The 18,128-nt window shown below is 34.4% G+C and overlaps 1 protein-coding gene across 26 annotated transcripts in view; it reads right to left on the bottom strand.

The window, feature by feature from the left end:
• Positions 1-18,128, bottom strand: part of TRDN (triadin) — a 547,971-nt gene that overhangs the window by 197,348 nt on the left and 332,495 nt on the right. For 19 of the 26 annotated variants that reach the window (XM_056818706.1, XM_056818719.1, XM_056818712.1 and 16 more), the window contains one exon: positions 11,096-11,125. The exons of the other annotated variants lie outside the window; for them this stretch is intronic. In XM_056818706.1, the coding sequence (XP_056674684.1) occupies positions 11,096-11,125 (30 nt within the window). The remainder of the gene's footprint in view (positions 1-11,095; positions 11,126-18,128) is intronic. 26 annotated transcript variants of the gene reach the window in all.

The raw sequence follows: 18,128 nt of genomic DNA on the forward strand, positions 1-18,128 counted from the left end.
AAAATAGTTGTTAGCATGCATGTCTGATTAAGTTAATCATGTTCATGCCTAACAAATCAAGCAAGAGAATGAAGACAAGGCAATTTTCTAAAAATGTGGCTTAGTTGCTAATTTTTTGAATAATTTCTTCTAAAGGATGTTATTAGCTAATATTTTAATTAATTTAACCTTCATTGCTTAATCCATATGCATTCATCCTTATTATTAACTTCTTCAGTAGCAGATGACACATTTCAAATTCTGAAAAGATTAAGTTCTGTTTTAGTAATTTGGGAGAAAAACAAATGGATATTGAAGGAAAATTAATGCACTTGCATTGATTTTAATATGGGACTATACATATGGGATTCCATAGAGAGTCCATTCTTTTTGAAGGACTATGAAGTTGCCTATTTCACGGGATAATAGGGTCATAGAATAATGAGGTTGGAAGGAGTACTAGAAATAAATGGATTCCTCTAATCTCCTTATTTTATAGATGAGGGAGTGGTGGTTCAAAGGAGTAAAGTCACTCTTTCTCAGTTCTACAAAAATAAATGAATGATCAAAGGATGTAAATAGGCAATTTTCAAAAGATGAATTCCAAGCAATCTACAACTATATGAAAAATGTTCTAAAGCATTAATAATTGGATGAATACTAATAAAACAAACTCTGAGATTCCATCACTAAATGCTCATTAGTTTGGTTAAGATGACAAAAGAAGGGGGAAGCTGGGTTAGAGCACTAAGGCCTGGAGTTGAGGGACCTGGGTTCAAGTGTGACCTCAGACATTTCTTAACTATGTGACATTGGGCAAGTCATTTAACCCCAGTGACCTAGCCCTTGCTGCTCTTTTGTCCTAGAACTATAACTAAGACAAAAGATTAGGGCATGTTTTTTAACGACAAGAGAAGGAAAGGACAAGTCTTGGAGGAGTTGATGGAAAACAGGCACATTAATGCCTTTTTTTATGGGATTGTGAATTGGAAATCATTTGGAACCTGAGCCTGCAAATTAAATAAATTGTGCATATCTAACTTTTAATCTAATATATCATTATTAGGCCAATATGCAAAGAGATCAAAGAAAGAGGAAGCACATCCACATATATAAAACTATTTTTTCAGCTCTTTTCATTGAAGTTCAAAATTGAAAACTAAGGAGATGCCTACCTATATTGGGGAATAACTAAACAAATTTTGGGAAATTAATGTAATGGAATATTATTGTGACTTCGGAAATGACAAAGAAGGCAGTTCAGAGGAAATGAGAATACTTTTATGACTTGGTGAAGAGGAAAGTGATCAGAACTAGGAAAACTTATTCAATGACAATATTATAAAGAAAAATATCTTGGAATCAATTTAAAAATTTGATTAGTAGTAGTAGTAGTAGTCTCTCGGTAACCGAGGATGACAATTGTCTTTGTGCGCTTTCATCTATGATGTAGATGAGTGTGCACAAAGACACTTTGGTGAAGGAGATTTAATTGGAAAAGTCGATGCACAGAGACAGTCCCACTCTCTCGGCGTTGGAAGCCTGGGTCCAGTGGCACGAAAAGTCATGACACCTGGAGACTTCCTCAGCTGCTTTGGATAGCTGTGTTGTCCTTTGTGCTCCAACACGCCCTAAGCACTCCACACTGCTTTGCTGCATCGCCATCTCAGCCGTTGAACCTTCTTATTGGTTTCTTCCGTCTGTTCAGCTGAAGCAGTCTTCACTGATTAGCAAGGACAGTAAGGAGGACAGAAGAAGATTCATGCCAAGAAGACTTCTGCCAGAAAGGTGATGAACTTAAAAATCCAGAATGAGATTAGTATATTTTGACATTACAGAATATGGGAAACTATATTACTGAATTATATTCATTTATTGTTATTTTATTTTAAAATAGTATTTGTTTTCCCTCTATTATCTGCTTTATTATTCCTTTTACTTGTTATCTCATTTACAACTGTATTTTAATATTCCTAGGAAGTGAAGAAACTTCATCAGGAAATTCTTCAAGAGTACTAGGAATTATGTATTTGTAAACAGTGGCCCTTGAAGAAATAACATTCATTTTTGGCCTATAGGAATCATGGTAAAGTAATGGCATGTTAATTTTATAAATGAAGAAGTAACTGCAAAATATCAACATGCTAACAAAAAACAAACATAGCATTCTACATGAAGAATATTATGTTAGCCTGGATTCATTTTATTCACTCAAAAAGCATTTATTAAGTAACAAAAAAGGTCTGACAAGATCTGACATGTGAGTTCCATGAAAGGAGAATTCAATTGAACCTTTTGTTCCTCCCTTCCAAATGTCTCTCCAAATCTGATTAATCATTTTTTCATGATTTGGAAGTAGATGATTTTAATGTTAAAACTTTGTAAAATGTATTTTTTAAATTTCCAAGAGAGTTTTCAGTGTTTCACTCTTCATCTCTTCCTTTTTAATTTCTGTCCCAATTGGGTACCTTGCCATTACAAAATATTCTCATTGAAAGATTAACATATTCGTTCATATATGTTTTTGGTCATATAAAATTGCTTCCTCTGATCACATTTTTGATTCTGCATCAACATATTGAGTCTGGTTATTTCTTCATAGAGAATGAGAAACAGCAAGAATATTATGAATAATTCACTAGTTATTTAAATGCAAAATTTTAATCATCAATTAACTTGGCAAGAATACACTGGCTAAATCAAGGGGATTGAAGCTAACCCTTCTTCTGCCTGATGATTACTTCTGTCTGATGAAATAGTGAGGCCAGCATGAAGCTGATATTGTCTTCAGCCAATGCCATAACAGGCCTGCTGTAACTCCCCTAGCATACTGGCCAGCTATCCTTCCTCTAGTCGTGAGCTCACTAGGATTTCATCCTAGCATTCATCCCTAGATCCATGTTATGAATTGACTTAATGGCTTTTTTGAAGTATTTCTATTCTGTCTATTGGCTATTGGCCTCTAATATATAACTTCAGATTACCGTTCAAAATAATTTCAAGACATTTTCTTCTATTTTATTTTACAGCCAAATCTTACTTACTCCTCTGCCCTAATATGCATGTGTATGTACTATTCTCCAGATCTGGGATAGATTCCCATGACTTCTCTCCGTGAGAATCCTTTCAAGATCCTTCCTGACATACCACTCTATCTATTGCTAGAAATGAACACTCCCTTCCTGAATCTTTCATTATAGTCTTATTTCCTTTTTTATTTTACTGAAACTTGTAGTTTATTTGTTACTCTTAATTCTTATCTGAGACAATGTAATCTTTGAAAAGGAGCCAACAGGTACTAGAGGATGGAGTAAAGGTGGCAAAAGCCTCTGCAGAAAGGGAAATCTGAGTTGAACGTAGAAGGAGTTCAAGGCAGAAAGAAGACAGAGGTGATAAGTGAAAACATTATAGGCACAGAAGGCAGCCAGTCCCAAGACACAGATATAGGAAGGCTATGCAAAGCAGAGCAAAGAAAGCAGTTTAGTTTAATCTCAGTATATTCATAGGGAAGTACAATATTGAGAAGACTAGAAAGGTAGGAAGGAGTCAAATTTTGAAAATCTTCAAGTGGCAGAATATTTTATAGTTGTAACTGGAACTAATAGCGAGCTACTGGAATTTAATAAGTAGGAAATAACATGGCCAGATCCATTCTTGGGAAAGTCCTTTTTGTCAGCTATGTGAAGAACAGGTTAGAGAAGATGAGACATGAGACTAGGAGACCATTTAAAAATGAAATCACAATAGTTCTGGTGAGAGGTGGTGAGAACTGAAGTAAGAAGTTGGCCAGGTGAATGGAGAAAAAGAGATTTATAAGAGATGCTTTGGAGATAGAAATGCTGCAGTTTGACAACTGGTTGGCTATTCACAAAGAATGAGAGTTGGGAAGTAAGGATAACATTGAAGTTGTAGACTTAGGTGGTTGAGAGAACTGTGCTATCCATAATCATAACAGGAAGGAGATGGCTTTTGTAGAAGGTTAACAAATTCTCTTCTATTAAGAGTAGAATATTTTGAATTATTGCAAATTAAGAATTATCTGATGCCACTGCCCCCTTTAATTGGTAGGAATAATTTTTAGTTTAGCATTAAAATTTTTGTACAGACATTAAAGTATGAAATAAATTTTTATATTGAGTATCAAATGTGAGACAATTCATTGTGAAAATAAGAAAAATAAAAAGAATAATTTAAACATATTATATATCATGAAACTGCCAAATAAAATTGATAATTCAATAAATGTATTTTTCTCTGAAACATAGAGGAAATAGTGGGATTTACTTTTAACATAATCATATCTTATTAATCCTTATGAAAATTCTTATTATGTTGGCAGATGTCATAAGAGCATCATTGTTTTTTACAAATGTAATAATTAACTTCAAAATTACTATCTTAAAAATTCAAATGTTATAAACTATAAGTAAATATTATAAGAAGTTAATAAATAACAATGCTATTAAAATTACAGTATACCCCCTCAATACTCTTCTACTGACTCTACTAAAATGTAGTGAAGGATTACTTGTGTGTGTGTGTGTGTGTGTGTGTGTGTGTGTGCACCCACACACCTGTGCACATTTCATTTAAAAGCTTTTGGTCAGTGAACTGAACAACAGTCTTTGATTAGGACCATAAAGGCCCAGTATAGATGTAAATAAAAGCATTTATTTGTTCCCAATTGGTGCAATTCACCATGGATAGTCATTCTACTTTATCAATTATTCAGGTATAATCTTAAAAATCACATAATTAACCATATTAATAAGCAAACCTACAAAAATCACATGATTATCTCAATAGATTCAGAAAAAGTCTTTGATAAAATATAACACTCATTCCTATTGAAAACACTAGAAAGTATAGGAATAGAAGGATCTTTCCTAAAAATGATAAACAGTATTCATCTAAAATCATCAGAAAGCATCATCTGCAATGGGGATAAACTAGAAGCCTTCCCAATAATATCAGGAGTCAAACAAGGATGTCCATTATCACTTCTATTATTTAATATTGTACTAGAAACACTAGCAGTAGCAATTAGAAAAGAAAAAGAAATTGAAGGTATTAAAATAGGCAATGAGGAGACCAAGCTATCATTCTTTGCAGATGATATGATGGTCTACTTAAAGAATCCTATAGAATCAACTAAAAAGCTAGTGGAAATAATCAACAACTTTAGCAAAGTTGCAGGATACAAAATAAATCCACATAAGTCATCAGCATTTCTTGACATGACAACAATGGAAAGCAATGAATGCTGGAGGGGATGTAGCAAAGTTGGGACATTAATGCATTTCTGGTGGAATTGTGAATTGATCCAACTATTCTGTTTTCTTATATTTTGTCAGTCTTTTGACTTTGCTTTATTAATTCTTGCTGTTTTGTAAGATCAGTGGTTTCAAATTGCCCAGTTCTGGTCCTTAAGGCCTGTTTTATGTTATAATCTTTGGGATTTCTGCTTTAATCTTTTGATTTTCTGCTATAATTTTTTGAATTTCCTTTTTGGTTTGGTCTATCCTGCTTTTTGTAGCTTCCAGCTGTTTCTCCAATTGGGAGTTGTCCTTGAAACTGTTATTTTCTCTTTGAACTATTTCCCATTTTTCTTGCCTTTCATCTTTTTGATAAGCTGCAATTTAAATTTTTCAAGAGCTTGTGGACAATTTCAATTTTTTTGGAAGGTTTTGGTGCATTTATTTGAATTTCCTCTTCTATTACCTCTGTAGTCTGGGTTTTTCCTCCATAAAATTTTTCCAGGGTCAACCACTTCTTGTTTTTCTTGGTGGAGGGAGGTTGTTGTTCCTGGGCACTATTTGCCATCACTGTAGAGGTTTTTCCTTCTCTTTTTAGTCAGAAATCTGAGGGAGATGGGCAGGTTCTCTGTGTATGGAGTTAAGGAGCAAGGATTTTGCTGGAGGCAAGCTCTTGAATCTCCATAGATTCTTTTGTTTGCTGCCCTTCTCTGTGCTATCTTCCCAGAAGCGCCCACAGTCTGTACTCTTCAGTCTGCTAGAGTTTCAGGTGTAGCTGCTCTCAGGGGTAGGTTTTTGGTGACCTTAGTCATCTGCCAAGGATTTAGATGTGCCCTTTACTCACTCTAGAGGTACCCCCTGCTCACTCACTGATTCTGGTGCACACTGGCTCTGACTCTGGTTCTGTAGGTGGGGTGTTGGAGGGTATATCAGTTCGTGTTTTGGTGGGAGCTTTTTCACCCCCTTATAGTGTGGCAATGCCCAAATCCCATGTACCTTCAAAGGTGTGCCCTACTGTAGAGTCCCTTCATTCATATGAATTTGGGTTTTTGGTCTTTTGAGGTAGTCTATATTGGTAGGTGCTGAGGAGAGGAAGAGTCCTAAGTCTAGACTGCCACCATGTTTACCTGGAAGTCTGATCCAACCATTCTGGAGGGCAATTTTGAACTATGCCCAAAAGGCAATAAAAGACTGTTCGCCCTTTTATCCAGCCATAGCACTGCTGGGTTTGTACCCCAAAGAGATAATAAGGAAAAAGACATGTACAAGAATATTCATAGCTGCACTCTTTGTGGTGGCAAAAAATTGGAAAATGAGGGGATGCCCTTCAATTGGGGAATGGCTGAACAAATTGTGATATATGTTGGTGTTGGAATACGATTGTGCTCAAAGTAATAATAAAGTGGAAGAATTCCACGTGAACTTGAATGACCTCCAGGAATTGATGCAGCGTGAAAGGAGCAGAACCAGGAAAACATTGTACACAGAGACTGATACACTGTGGTACAATCGAATGTAATGGACTTCTCCATTAGTGGCAATGCAGTGATCCTGAACAACTTGGAGGGATCTATGAGAAAAAACACTATCCACATTCAGAGGAAAAACTGTGGGAGAAGAAAAACAACTGCTTGATTACATGGGTCGAGGGGATATGATTGGGGATATAGACTCTAAATGAACATCCTAGTGCAAACAACAACAACATGGAAATAGGTTCTGATCAAGGTCACATGTAATACCTAGTGAAATTGAGCATCGGCTACAAGAATGTTGGGAGGATGGGGGGGAGGGAAAGAATATGATTCTTATAACCAAGGACTAATGTTCTAAATTGACTAAATAATTTAAAAAATCAGCAAGAAATGCCCATGGAAAATAAAAATTTTAATTTCATGAAAGAGAAAAGCAACAACAAAATTAACCCCATTCATAGTCCACTAATTGAAAGAAAAATGTGCATGATTTCTTTCACAGTACTTACAGCTTTTAAAACTACTTAGAAGAAACAAATTTTTATAAAACATGGATTTGGTTGTTACAATCAGACCAAAGCCTCCAGATTCTGGATATTTTTTTTTAGGAATTCTAAATTTAATGGTTATGTCTTTCTTTGTATTGAATTTAGTATCAATTCATAGTTATATTCCCCAGTAGAATATAAGCTCCTTGTGGGTAGGAATAGTTACATTATTTCTTTGTATCTCTAGTCAAGTAAGGTCCCTCCACATTGTAATGATAAAATAAGTATTAAAAATATTGAACTGTCAATAAATCAATAATTGATAATGCACTTCACCATTTTCTATAACCATTATCATTTTGCTCTTTTTTGGAGTTTTTGTGATAATATTAAGGGCCGATGTCCCAAATTTTAAGCAGAAATTTAAGCAGAAAAAGCTATGAAACATTAATCTACAATTAAGATGTCAGTATCAGATTTAGCGAAGTCTCTAATGGAAAGGAGACTCATAAAACCATTAATACTCAATATTTGCTTAATTAAGTTGGTATAGGAATATAAGAAATACAATCACAAATATTCTATCAGATAGGACTAAAAACATGGAAGCCATGCTCACATGTTAAAGTCCCATAGAAAAGCAGAATCAGGATTCAAAAAAGAGAATTGTAATGGTTAATTTGGTTCCAGTTGAGAAGGAAAGGGTTTTAAGGGAAGTTGAAATTAGGCAGAGAAAGTAGGAGTCAAGAAGTTGCTGAGTAGAAACTCAGTACTCAGCAAAGTCAACCATTCTATCTTGTTTTTGTTAGTGGTCTTCTAGTTCCATAGCTTGTTTTTCAAGTCATGTATACCAACTGGGACTTGGGTACAGTGTGGCAACTTTTTAGAAAAATCATGAATGTCCAGGGCTCCTCAAGAAAAGAAAAGGGCTATAAAATTGTATGTATCCTCTAACACAGCAATACAAGTATTTGGTCTATATCTCAAAGATATTTTTAAAAAGGTAAAAGCACCTATTTGTACCAAAAAAAAAAATTATAGCAGCTTTTTTGTGGTAGCAAGAATTTCAAAGTGAGAACATACCCATCAATTGTGGAATGCCTGGGCAAATTGTGTTATATGATTACAATCGAATACTATTTCATTATAAGAAATGATGAAGAGAAGGATTTTTAAAAAACCTGTAAAAACTTACATAAACTGATGCAAAGTGAAGTGAATAGAACCGAAAGAACATTGAACACAGTAATAGTAATATTGTATGATGGTCAACTGTGAACCATTTAGCTATTCTCATTATAATTATCTAAAATAATTCTAATGAACTCATGATGAAACATTATTTCCAATTCTGGGGGAGGGGTTGGGAGATTTATGGAGTTTGAATGCAGATTGAAGCATATTATTTTTCACTTTTCTTTGTGGATTTTTATGTGTCTTATTCCACAACATGACAAATATGGAAATATGTATAACCTATATCAAATTCCTTGCCATTTCAGGGAGAGTGAAGGGTATAAAGGTAGAGAATTTGAAACTCAACATTTTAAAAACTAATCTAAAAATTATGTTTACAAGTTATTAGGAAAATACTGAAAAAATTAAAAGAAGAAAAAAAGAGTTCTGTGATCTTTACTGAATCTACAAACAGCAAGAAACATGATGGGAATCTTGGACCAAAGTATTCTTAGTCTTGTACAAGAAGAGACGGGGTAAGGGAAACAAACTCAGAATTCACAAAATTGTATAGCTAACTTATTGATCATTTTCTTCAACATCAGGATCATGTCAAGAGATACTCTAATGTACATGATCAAACTCTTTCTTTTACATAATAAAAATGATGAGACCTAGGGAAAGACATAAGAACTTAAAACAGAAATTTAGAAATCAAGTAAGAGAGCAAATTTTCAGAGCTCCTATGTTGAATACAGGGTCCTTGTTTTGCAGATGGAAAAATTGCCTAAAATTTTTCATTCTTGATGCTAATACAGAATTGTCAAAAACTGGAACAAGATGAGGCACTCACCTATGCCAGTGGTAACAAAGGACTTAAAAGATGACCTTTAACTTGCCCTTTGGAAAAATGGGTGAAAAAGGGAGCTAAAATAAAAATCAGTACTACATGTTTAGGTAGTACTAGAAAATCACAACATAAAAGCTCATGTTTATGGATGCAATTTAAGTACTATGATAAAGCACCCATAAACTTTTCATGCTTCCTTTGTCATTTCCGTGATTGAAAACATAATTGCTCAGGTCCCCATGACAAATTCTTATTCCCCAGAATCATCTGTGTACTTCCTCCCTGTACTTTCTAACTCAATTATCATAAATATATGCAATTCTCTTTCCCAAATGTTGGGGGAGAGAAGAGAAGGAAAAAAAAAATATATATATATATGTGCTTTCTTTAATTTCCCAACAAAAGGTTAATTATTGTAAAAGTCCTTCATTGAATGTATGGATTCCCTCAGTCTCCTATACTAATGGGAAGAGATTGAAATAGAAAATAGAATATATTTCCTTAGTCAGCTCTACTACATATATAATCTTACCATAAATGCATAATTGATTATTGCTTACTTCTTATTTTTCTAGTTTTATAAAAACTTTATATCATTTTAAATTAAAATAAAATAGTTATACTGCCCTTTCTATCATCTCTCTCTCTTCTTTTATACTTTTTGATTTGAAGTAACTTGTTTGTTGCTCTTCCTTTTCAGAGAATATACTAATTTTCTTTTACATACATTGAGAAAAGGTCTTCAGAGACCTATCAAATGTATAGGGGGTGAGCAGTCTAGTAAAATCACATGATTCTAAGGCATTTCTTTCAACTTGAAAATTACCATTTGTGTTATAATTTTTGTACATTGCAATTAAATACATGATTTCTTTTACTTTATAAAGCGTACACTGAAATTTTGCTCAAGTCCATTAATATATGCAGTTATATTCTGTTTATATGAAGTTTATTTAAAACTAGAAATTTGACCTCAGACACTTGATAGCTTTGTGACCCTGTGAAAGTCATTTAACCCTGTTTTTCATATTTTCTTCATTTGGAAAATGGTCTAGATTCAGAAATAGAAAACCATTTCAGGAGCTTTGCCAAGAAAATCCCCAAATGGGGTTACAAAGAATCAGAAATAACTAAACCAAAACAACCAAAGGGAGAGATTAAAGGATTCATTGTGCAATACGGTCCCATGTGTTTTGCTTTTGTTGAAATGTTTCCGAATTGCCTTGAAAATTATAGAACTGGGATTTGAAAAACAAGTAATCTTGTTCATCCCCTGTACCTTTAGGAAAGACTTCACTTATCTCATAAAATGTCTTTCCTATAAGCTGAAGTAGGAAGATATTTGTCATAAAAAGACTAAATAAATGTTACAAAATTTTCTGAGACATATCTACGAGGAATCCAAAAGACTAAACGTATTCCTACATTCAGGAGCACTATTGCACGTCAGTTTAAGTCTTTTCTGTTATTGAGTATTAGAAAAAATGGAGCTCTAAATATACCATACTGGGAATTTTCCACTATAAAACTAAACCTACATGTGTCAGAAAACAAAATGAATGAAATTGGTCCTTAGCTTTTCATCTTTATTAGTAAGAGGTTGAATAATGTCTTTTTCTATTACCCACATGCTATGTATCACCTTGTATTTATAATTATTTGTGTCTTTAGTTTATCTCTCCTCAGAACTTGCAAGTTTCTTGAGGACTAGGATTGTGATTTCTTACTGACAATTTCTCATGTTGTAATTTTAGGACATATAGCAATGCATATAGTATATACTTAATAAATGTTTGGTAAAAGAATGACCCATTGTTTGACACAATTGCAAGACAGACCTTTTGATAATATACAAGAATCAAGCTTATTTACCTTCTTTCTTGTCTTCTTTTTTGGATGGTCCTGAAAAAAAAGTGTTAAAGCACATTTAATAATGAGCTTGCATAATAAAACCTTGCCTTGGAATCAGTATTTCAAGAGCCCTGAATGAATATTGAATAATCCATTTAGCCTGAACTGTTACACAAAAATAAACAATTATATCCTCTGAACATTTGTAAAATTGAGAAACAATACTTTAAAATGTTAATATTTGTGAAAATCAGAAAACATGTTTGTGACAAGTCCCAAAATTAATGTGTATAGCTGTGTTTAAAATGTCAACAGGATTTTTGGGAACCCCAAGTTTTCTCCTGTCCACTGAAAAAACTCCCAGAGGGAAGTCCCAGACTGACCCCATTTCAGACTGAACAATAGACCTTAAAGTACTTAATGTTTAGTTTAGGTGGGACTAGTTGATAGAATCAAAAGTTAATTACCCTTTTAAGTCTTAGAAGTTTCCCCCATTGTATCAGAGATCCCTTCCCTAGAAGACCAAGGACTATGCAGAAACCATCCTTTTAGTATCCATTGTATTAGACCATTCCCTGATACCCCCAGCCTCTAGCTTGAGTCTCTTTCCCAAGCCTGCTTACAACTTGTCAGTGTATGTTTGTGGTGCTTAATTCCCCCAAAGGTATTTAAGATCCCTAAATTCTATTGTTCTTGGGAGAATCATGTCTCCTGGAGATCCTCTCAGAGATACTGTTCCCAGAGTCCCAGAGTCCTTGGCTCTGTGTGGTTTTTAGGTGCTTGACTCTGTGGGATGGCAGAAGATTGAACACAAACTCTGTCTTGATTAAAGGGCAGGTTTTACTGACTCCATTAGTGGCTCTGTATTTTTCTCAAGTTGACAAAAACATGAATTGAAGATAAACTTGACATGGGCATTATACTCCTAGAAACCCAGGCAAACTATTATCAGGGAAACTCCCTTGCTCACTTACATCCTTGTGACTCTGAGCCTAAAAACACCCAATGACAACTCTAGGGTCCTGAGATGACTATCTTCCTTCTATCGTCCTCTAGATTTAAGATGGACAGAGAGAAGCACCCCCAGGCAACACCTCTATCCTATCAGACATCTGTTTGTTCCCTAAAACTAAGGAATCTTTATGTCCCCAGGCAGTCCCCAGTATGATCACCCCACCTCATGCCTGAGTTTACAACATTCTCTGTTGTAAAAAGTACAAATTCCCCAGAACTGATGTTGTCTGGGGGAACAGCCTTTCCATTCATGCTGTCCTCCCAAGGAACTGCTCCCCATCTTGCTGTTCCACCTTGCTATCCTCCTGGCCATTCTCAACATTACCTCCTGTAAACCTTAAAATTTCTTAGACTTGTGAATGTTGGAAATTTCACCATTGGAAGGTTTCATGCTTGTAGGGAATTTCATACTGATAGTGGGAACTCTATTGGAATGTGAACCCCATTGGCAAGGGAGGTTCCTCCTCCTCTCTTCTTAAGATTACTTTAGGACAGAAACCTTTTGCTGAACAATGGAAAGGGCTGCGGCATAGATCAAAATTTAATTATTCCAATCTCCACCCTACTCAGGATAACAGGATTTAGGAAGGGCTGCAGCAAAGGATCAAGATTTAATTATTTGAGAATATGACCTTCAACAGACATGTGCAAAGCCACAGACCTCTGGGCGGTCCTGGGTTAAGCTAGAGCCACCATTGGCACAGGGAAGACATGGACAGTGATTGGTAGATGTGAGAACTGAGGGGAGGGAACTTGGATGTTTTCCTTAAAGATAGCGGGGTCTGAGGACTAAGGGGTTGATGGGAGAGGTTTTGCTCTGAGAGGTTGTGCTCTGAGAAGCTTGCTCTGAAGAAAGCTGGAGGTGGAGGCCCCTGAGACTGTTTCTCCATTTTGGTCACGTGAGTGATAGGGACTGATCTCTTTTCTTTGCCTCAGCTATCTAAGGGCTTGGGCCTTTTGGCCCAGCCTAAACAGAAGGGGTATTTAAGCCCTATTCCCTTCTCTCCCCATTCTCTCTCTCTCTCTCTTTCTCTCTCTCTCTAATACCTTTCTTCCTCCTGTTTGTAATTAAACTCCATAAAAGGTTGACTGCTGACTTGAGTTTTCATTTAGGAATTACATAGCTGAATTCCTTGGCAATCTTAAATTAATATATATATCAGTCTTTTAAAGTGATTTCCTTGTCACACTCCTAAATTAATAAATTTCGTAAGTTTTGGAGTCTTGCATTCTTGCAAAAGGTATCATTCCCAAACCCCAGGGGTACACATCTGCACCCCATAACAAAATTTTGAGCAGTTCAAACTAGAAGCTCTTGTCCTGGAAAAGTACTAAATATTTCTGTGTTCATGTGGACAGAAGGAAACGAAAAGTGGAAGTAAATAGAGCTTTTCAGGATGAAGGACCAGCCCTGGAACATAATTTTCCCCTGCTCCCCCTGCTCCTAGAGCCCCTGTAGTCAAGTTAATAAAGAACCAGTGACCATACCCTGGAATGTGCTAGGGACTGATAAGGACTCACCCCCCAGGACCTAACCTCACCTAGGGCCTCCCAAATTTTCTGAGGAGACAAACAGAACTAGCCACCACAAGCCAACACTTGACCACAAGGACCTAACCCTACCCAACTGTTCTGATAAGATGTCCTCTTCTGCAACTCAAACCTACCCTATATAATCTTTCTCTCCCCTTCTTTCAGGATCCCATCTGCCTTGGAGGTGGTAAGACCCAAGCTCCTTCAGGGTTCCATCTGCTTAGGAGGCTGTGGGACCCAAGCTTGAACTTGTAATAAAGCAGTAACTCTTGCTTTTATACTATCCTGTGTGCCTCCTAATTTGGGAAACCAGAACTGGGTCTAACAGGGAATTATGTCTCAATTATTGCTCTACATAACTTGAAATAGTACTGTATTCTATGCTAAAAGGACTCAAAACTTTTGTTAGTATTTTTTTTTTTGCCATCTTAGAGATGAATAGACTAGGGCTTCTGGGGTGATATAAATATATAAATTATTTTTGTCAGAAAATCTGAGGATTCTAATTAGAATTTAGCACTTCCTAAATTTCAAGATTCTTAGAAGAAAAAATAACTTCAAACTTTATTTTTTAAATAGCAGGCTATTTTAAAAGGTTATTTTTTAAAGATTAGATTAAAAAAGCTTCATAATCTAAATAATTAAAGATAATTTTAAATAAGTACAATATAAAGGCTCTATGCATTTTGTGTCTTCTTGATTTAAAAAGCAGGATAATTTTTAAAATTACATAAATCTTTCCTAGTATTGGTTCATTCAACAAAACAAAATTCTGCCACTTGAGGCAGAATGAGAATATATTGAAGAAAATGTCAACTATTCTTTTTTCTGTTGCTAAGAATCACAATGTATGCTGAAAATAGTAATTGAATAGAAACTACAGGCTAAAAGAAGAATGAGCAGTATGATACCATTGCTCCAAAACTAGAGAGATTAGAATAAGGAAGCTGAATGATCTTCAACAGTCTAGGTCACAACTAGGGAGGGAATCATCACCTTGCCATGGAAAATGAGTTGAAGGAACTAAAGATATATAAATAAGGACAGGAAAGAAAGGCTATGGGGTACATGATAGAAATCTTCAAATATTTTTAATATTGTTTCATGAAAAAAAGATAAGATTTCATCTATTTAGACTAGAAAGCTACCCTATAAGCAACAGGTAAAAGGTAAAGAAAGTAAGATTTGAGCTAAATATAAGAAAATACCTTCTAATAATCTGAGGTATCTGTCATGGGCATTATACCCCAAGAAACTCAGGCAAACTATTATCAAGGAAATTCCTCTGCTCCCTTAAGCCCTCAAGACTCCCAATTCAAAACACCTGACCTTGAAGATTATCCTCCTTTGATTGCCCCAGTGAATTGAGATGGACAAAGAGACACACCTCATTCATTCATTCATTCATCCTCCAAATCACAAGAACCATCCCCATGCCCTTGGGCTAACCTCCTCCCTTGCTCCAGAGTCATATCCCCACTGCTGTAGAAGAATATAAAAACCCCAGAATGGAGGCATTGGGGAGCAACATCCCAGGTTGTTCCACTCCACTCATGCTGTCTTGCTGGCCAAAAATTCAACATTACTAATAAATCTCTCTCTTTACTTTTAAGCTAAGTTTCAGAGTCTTGCATTCTTACAGAAGGCACCCTTCCTGAACCTCAGTGGTACACCTCTACATCCCACAACAGTATCCAAAAGTAAAAGGGTATCTAAAAGTCTGAAGTATTCAAAAAGTTTAAGAGGCCTCGAAAATTAATGAGTTCCCTATAAATGGTGACCTTCAAGTATAGAGTGGATGATCATTTATCAAAAATATTAACAGGGGTCAGAGTAGATGTTATCTTAATTATTTTCCTGCTCTAACATGCTACAATTCCATATCAGTCTGTTTCACTTAAATTGCTCATATTTAGTTCAGAAAGAACATTTTTGCTTGGAAAAAAGAAAAGTAACAAATGTTGTGACTTTATAATGATCTGAAGAATGTAATTTTCTTTGTAATGATTTTCTGATTATCATGTTTTTTACTCATAGGTAAAATTAGCTTTTTTAAGAAATTTTCATAATGCCATTTCTGAAAGACTAAATAGTAAGAAAACAAAGATGATCTATGAATGTTTGAAGAATATGCCACATGCATAAAGTCTACATAGAATGAAAGCATTTGGAACTAAAATTATTTCAAGTGTTTTGCAAAAATTTTTGATTCTTTAACATAAAGGATGGGCTTTAAAAAAACAGAAGGATTTTTTTCTTTTTTTTTCTTTCTTATCTGATCCATTGGATTTTAAATGTTTTTTTTTTCTATCACTTTTAAGCCTTTTTTTTAAAAATCAGTATTGAAATGAGTTCAATGTAAGGATCTCAACTTGTAAAGGCATTCAATTGGGACTGATAGCAAGTTTTAGTTGTTTGTTTATTTTTGGTGGCCCTGAGCAAAAGTGAGAAAGGTTTCACTCTTTTTCCAGGGCAGCTAGGAGGTGGGATTGATAGAGTAGTAGACTAGGAATGAGAAACACCTTAATTCAATCCTACCTGGGACACTTGGTTAATTGTGTGAACCTAGGTAAGTTATTTAACTTCTCTGAGACTCTTCATTTGTAAACGGGAATAGTAATATCATTTATGTGAACTAGGAGAACATTGTAAGGGTAAGAACAAAGTAAGAGTAATGCTATATGATTGTTGGCTGTGAATGACAATTATTTTCACCATTACAAGATCTAAGATAATTCCAAAGGATTTATGATGAAAAATGCCATCTACCTCCAGAGAAAAAACTGATGAAGTCTTAATACAGTTAGAAGAGTATTTTTTTACTTTAGTTTTTTTATTTTGATTTTAATATAGAAATAAGTTTTGAATGACTACCCATGTATAATCTATATCTAATTGCTTACCACCTCAGGAGAAAAGGAGGTAAAGGATTTGTAACTCAAAACTTTAAAAACAAATAAAAGTCAAAGATTGTTTTTATGTATAAAAATAACTATTTTAATAAGTATCTATTAATATTAACTTATTTTAATTAATTGACAAAATATGCTTTCCTCATAAAATAATAGATCTATTTCAATTTTTTTGTGAGAATAAAATGAAATTATATATATTTAAAAATTAGTTAGCATTTCATAAATACAGATATATATGAAATGCTAACTAATTTTTTTCCCTAGATCCAGATTACTCACTGATGCATTCTGTACAAAATTGTTCTTATATCTGGATTGGCTGGTTACATTGCCCCATATTTCACTTGGGTGTTAGTAGTATGAAACCATATGTTGGGTGGTGGAAAAATCTCAAGGATTATGCCGGCCTGTGTTTCAAATATATGTCTCTTGCTATCCCTATATGAGTGTCTTCTCTACTATAATCCAACCTCTTTAATTACCATCCTCTTCATTTCCTAAAGGACTATGCAATTTATCCCTGTGAAAGATATTCTTTCTCTCACTGAAAACTGCATTGAGATGCTATATATCATCATAATTTATTAGATAGGTATGACTTTTAATTCCTGGGATAAAAAAATCTCTAATATCCATTTGGCATTTACAGGAGCAAAATCCTAAAGACAGAAGGTTAATTCTAAAATACAATGTCTATATACAATTTATATTCTCTCAAATTGTACAATAATCTCCAGATACTGATATAAAATACTATCTAAAATTGACAAAAAACTAAATTAACCTTCATTATATCATTTTAAAATGTACTCCAAATTTTAATATCAAGTTCTCATAAGCACATTGTTTATCATATTTGATCATGGAAAGAGGAAACTAGTATATACAGTTGGCATATGATATCAGAATAGTAGGGAAATTATATCCTTAAGTGCTTTTAAATCTTCACATATATTAATTAAATGTTATATTACATTTTTGTTGATTCCAAGGAATATTTTTTTGTAGGACATGGGAGGAAATTTGAAAACAATCATGGAAATCCAGAAGCAAGTGACTGAATTTTAATGCACTATGTCAAGAAGTCAGTGTTTCACTTTAGTAAATTCATTCTTGCCTTTCCCCTCCCATCCATTCTTTGATATCCTTTGTTCTATAGAGTAGAGTTTACCTACATCAATAGTTTCAATGATACTTCTTTTATGTTTCTTTCTGTTTTGTCCCCAAACTCTTAGAAAAAGTAGCAGTCCAATTAGTTCCTAGGATATTTTTACTACTTTATTTTATCTTATTTTTTTCTTACTTTTTACTGACATTCTACTGTCAGCACAACCTGGATATATGTAAAACTGAACTAATCATCTTCCCTATTTATGTTAATATTATCACAATTGTGTTAGACTTTTAAAGTTGTAGAATGTAATCTCCTCAAGGGCAGAAATTTTCCTTTTTTATTTTTATGTGTCTCTAATACCTAGAAGTATCTTGCAAATAGTAGGCTTTCAATATTTGATGCTTTATTAACATAATAATCACCCTTCCTCCTTGTAATAGATAGTAATTTTGAGGGTGTATATTGATGGTGATCCCAT

This window comes from Monodelphis domestica, chromosome 2 (assembly GCF_027887165.1).
Source record: "Monodelphis domestica isolate mMonDom1 chromosome 2, mMonDom1.pri, whole genome shotgun sequence".
NCBI classification, from domain to species: Eukaryota; Metazoa; Chordata; class Mammalia; order Didelphimorphia; family Didelphidae; genus Monodelphis; species Monodelphis domestica.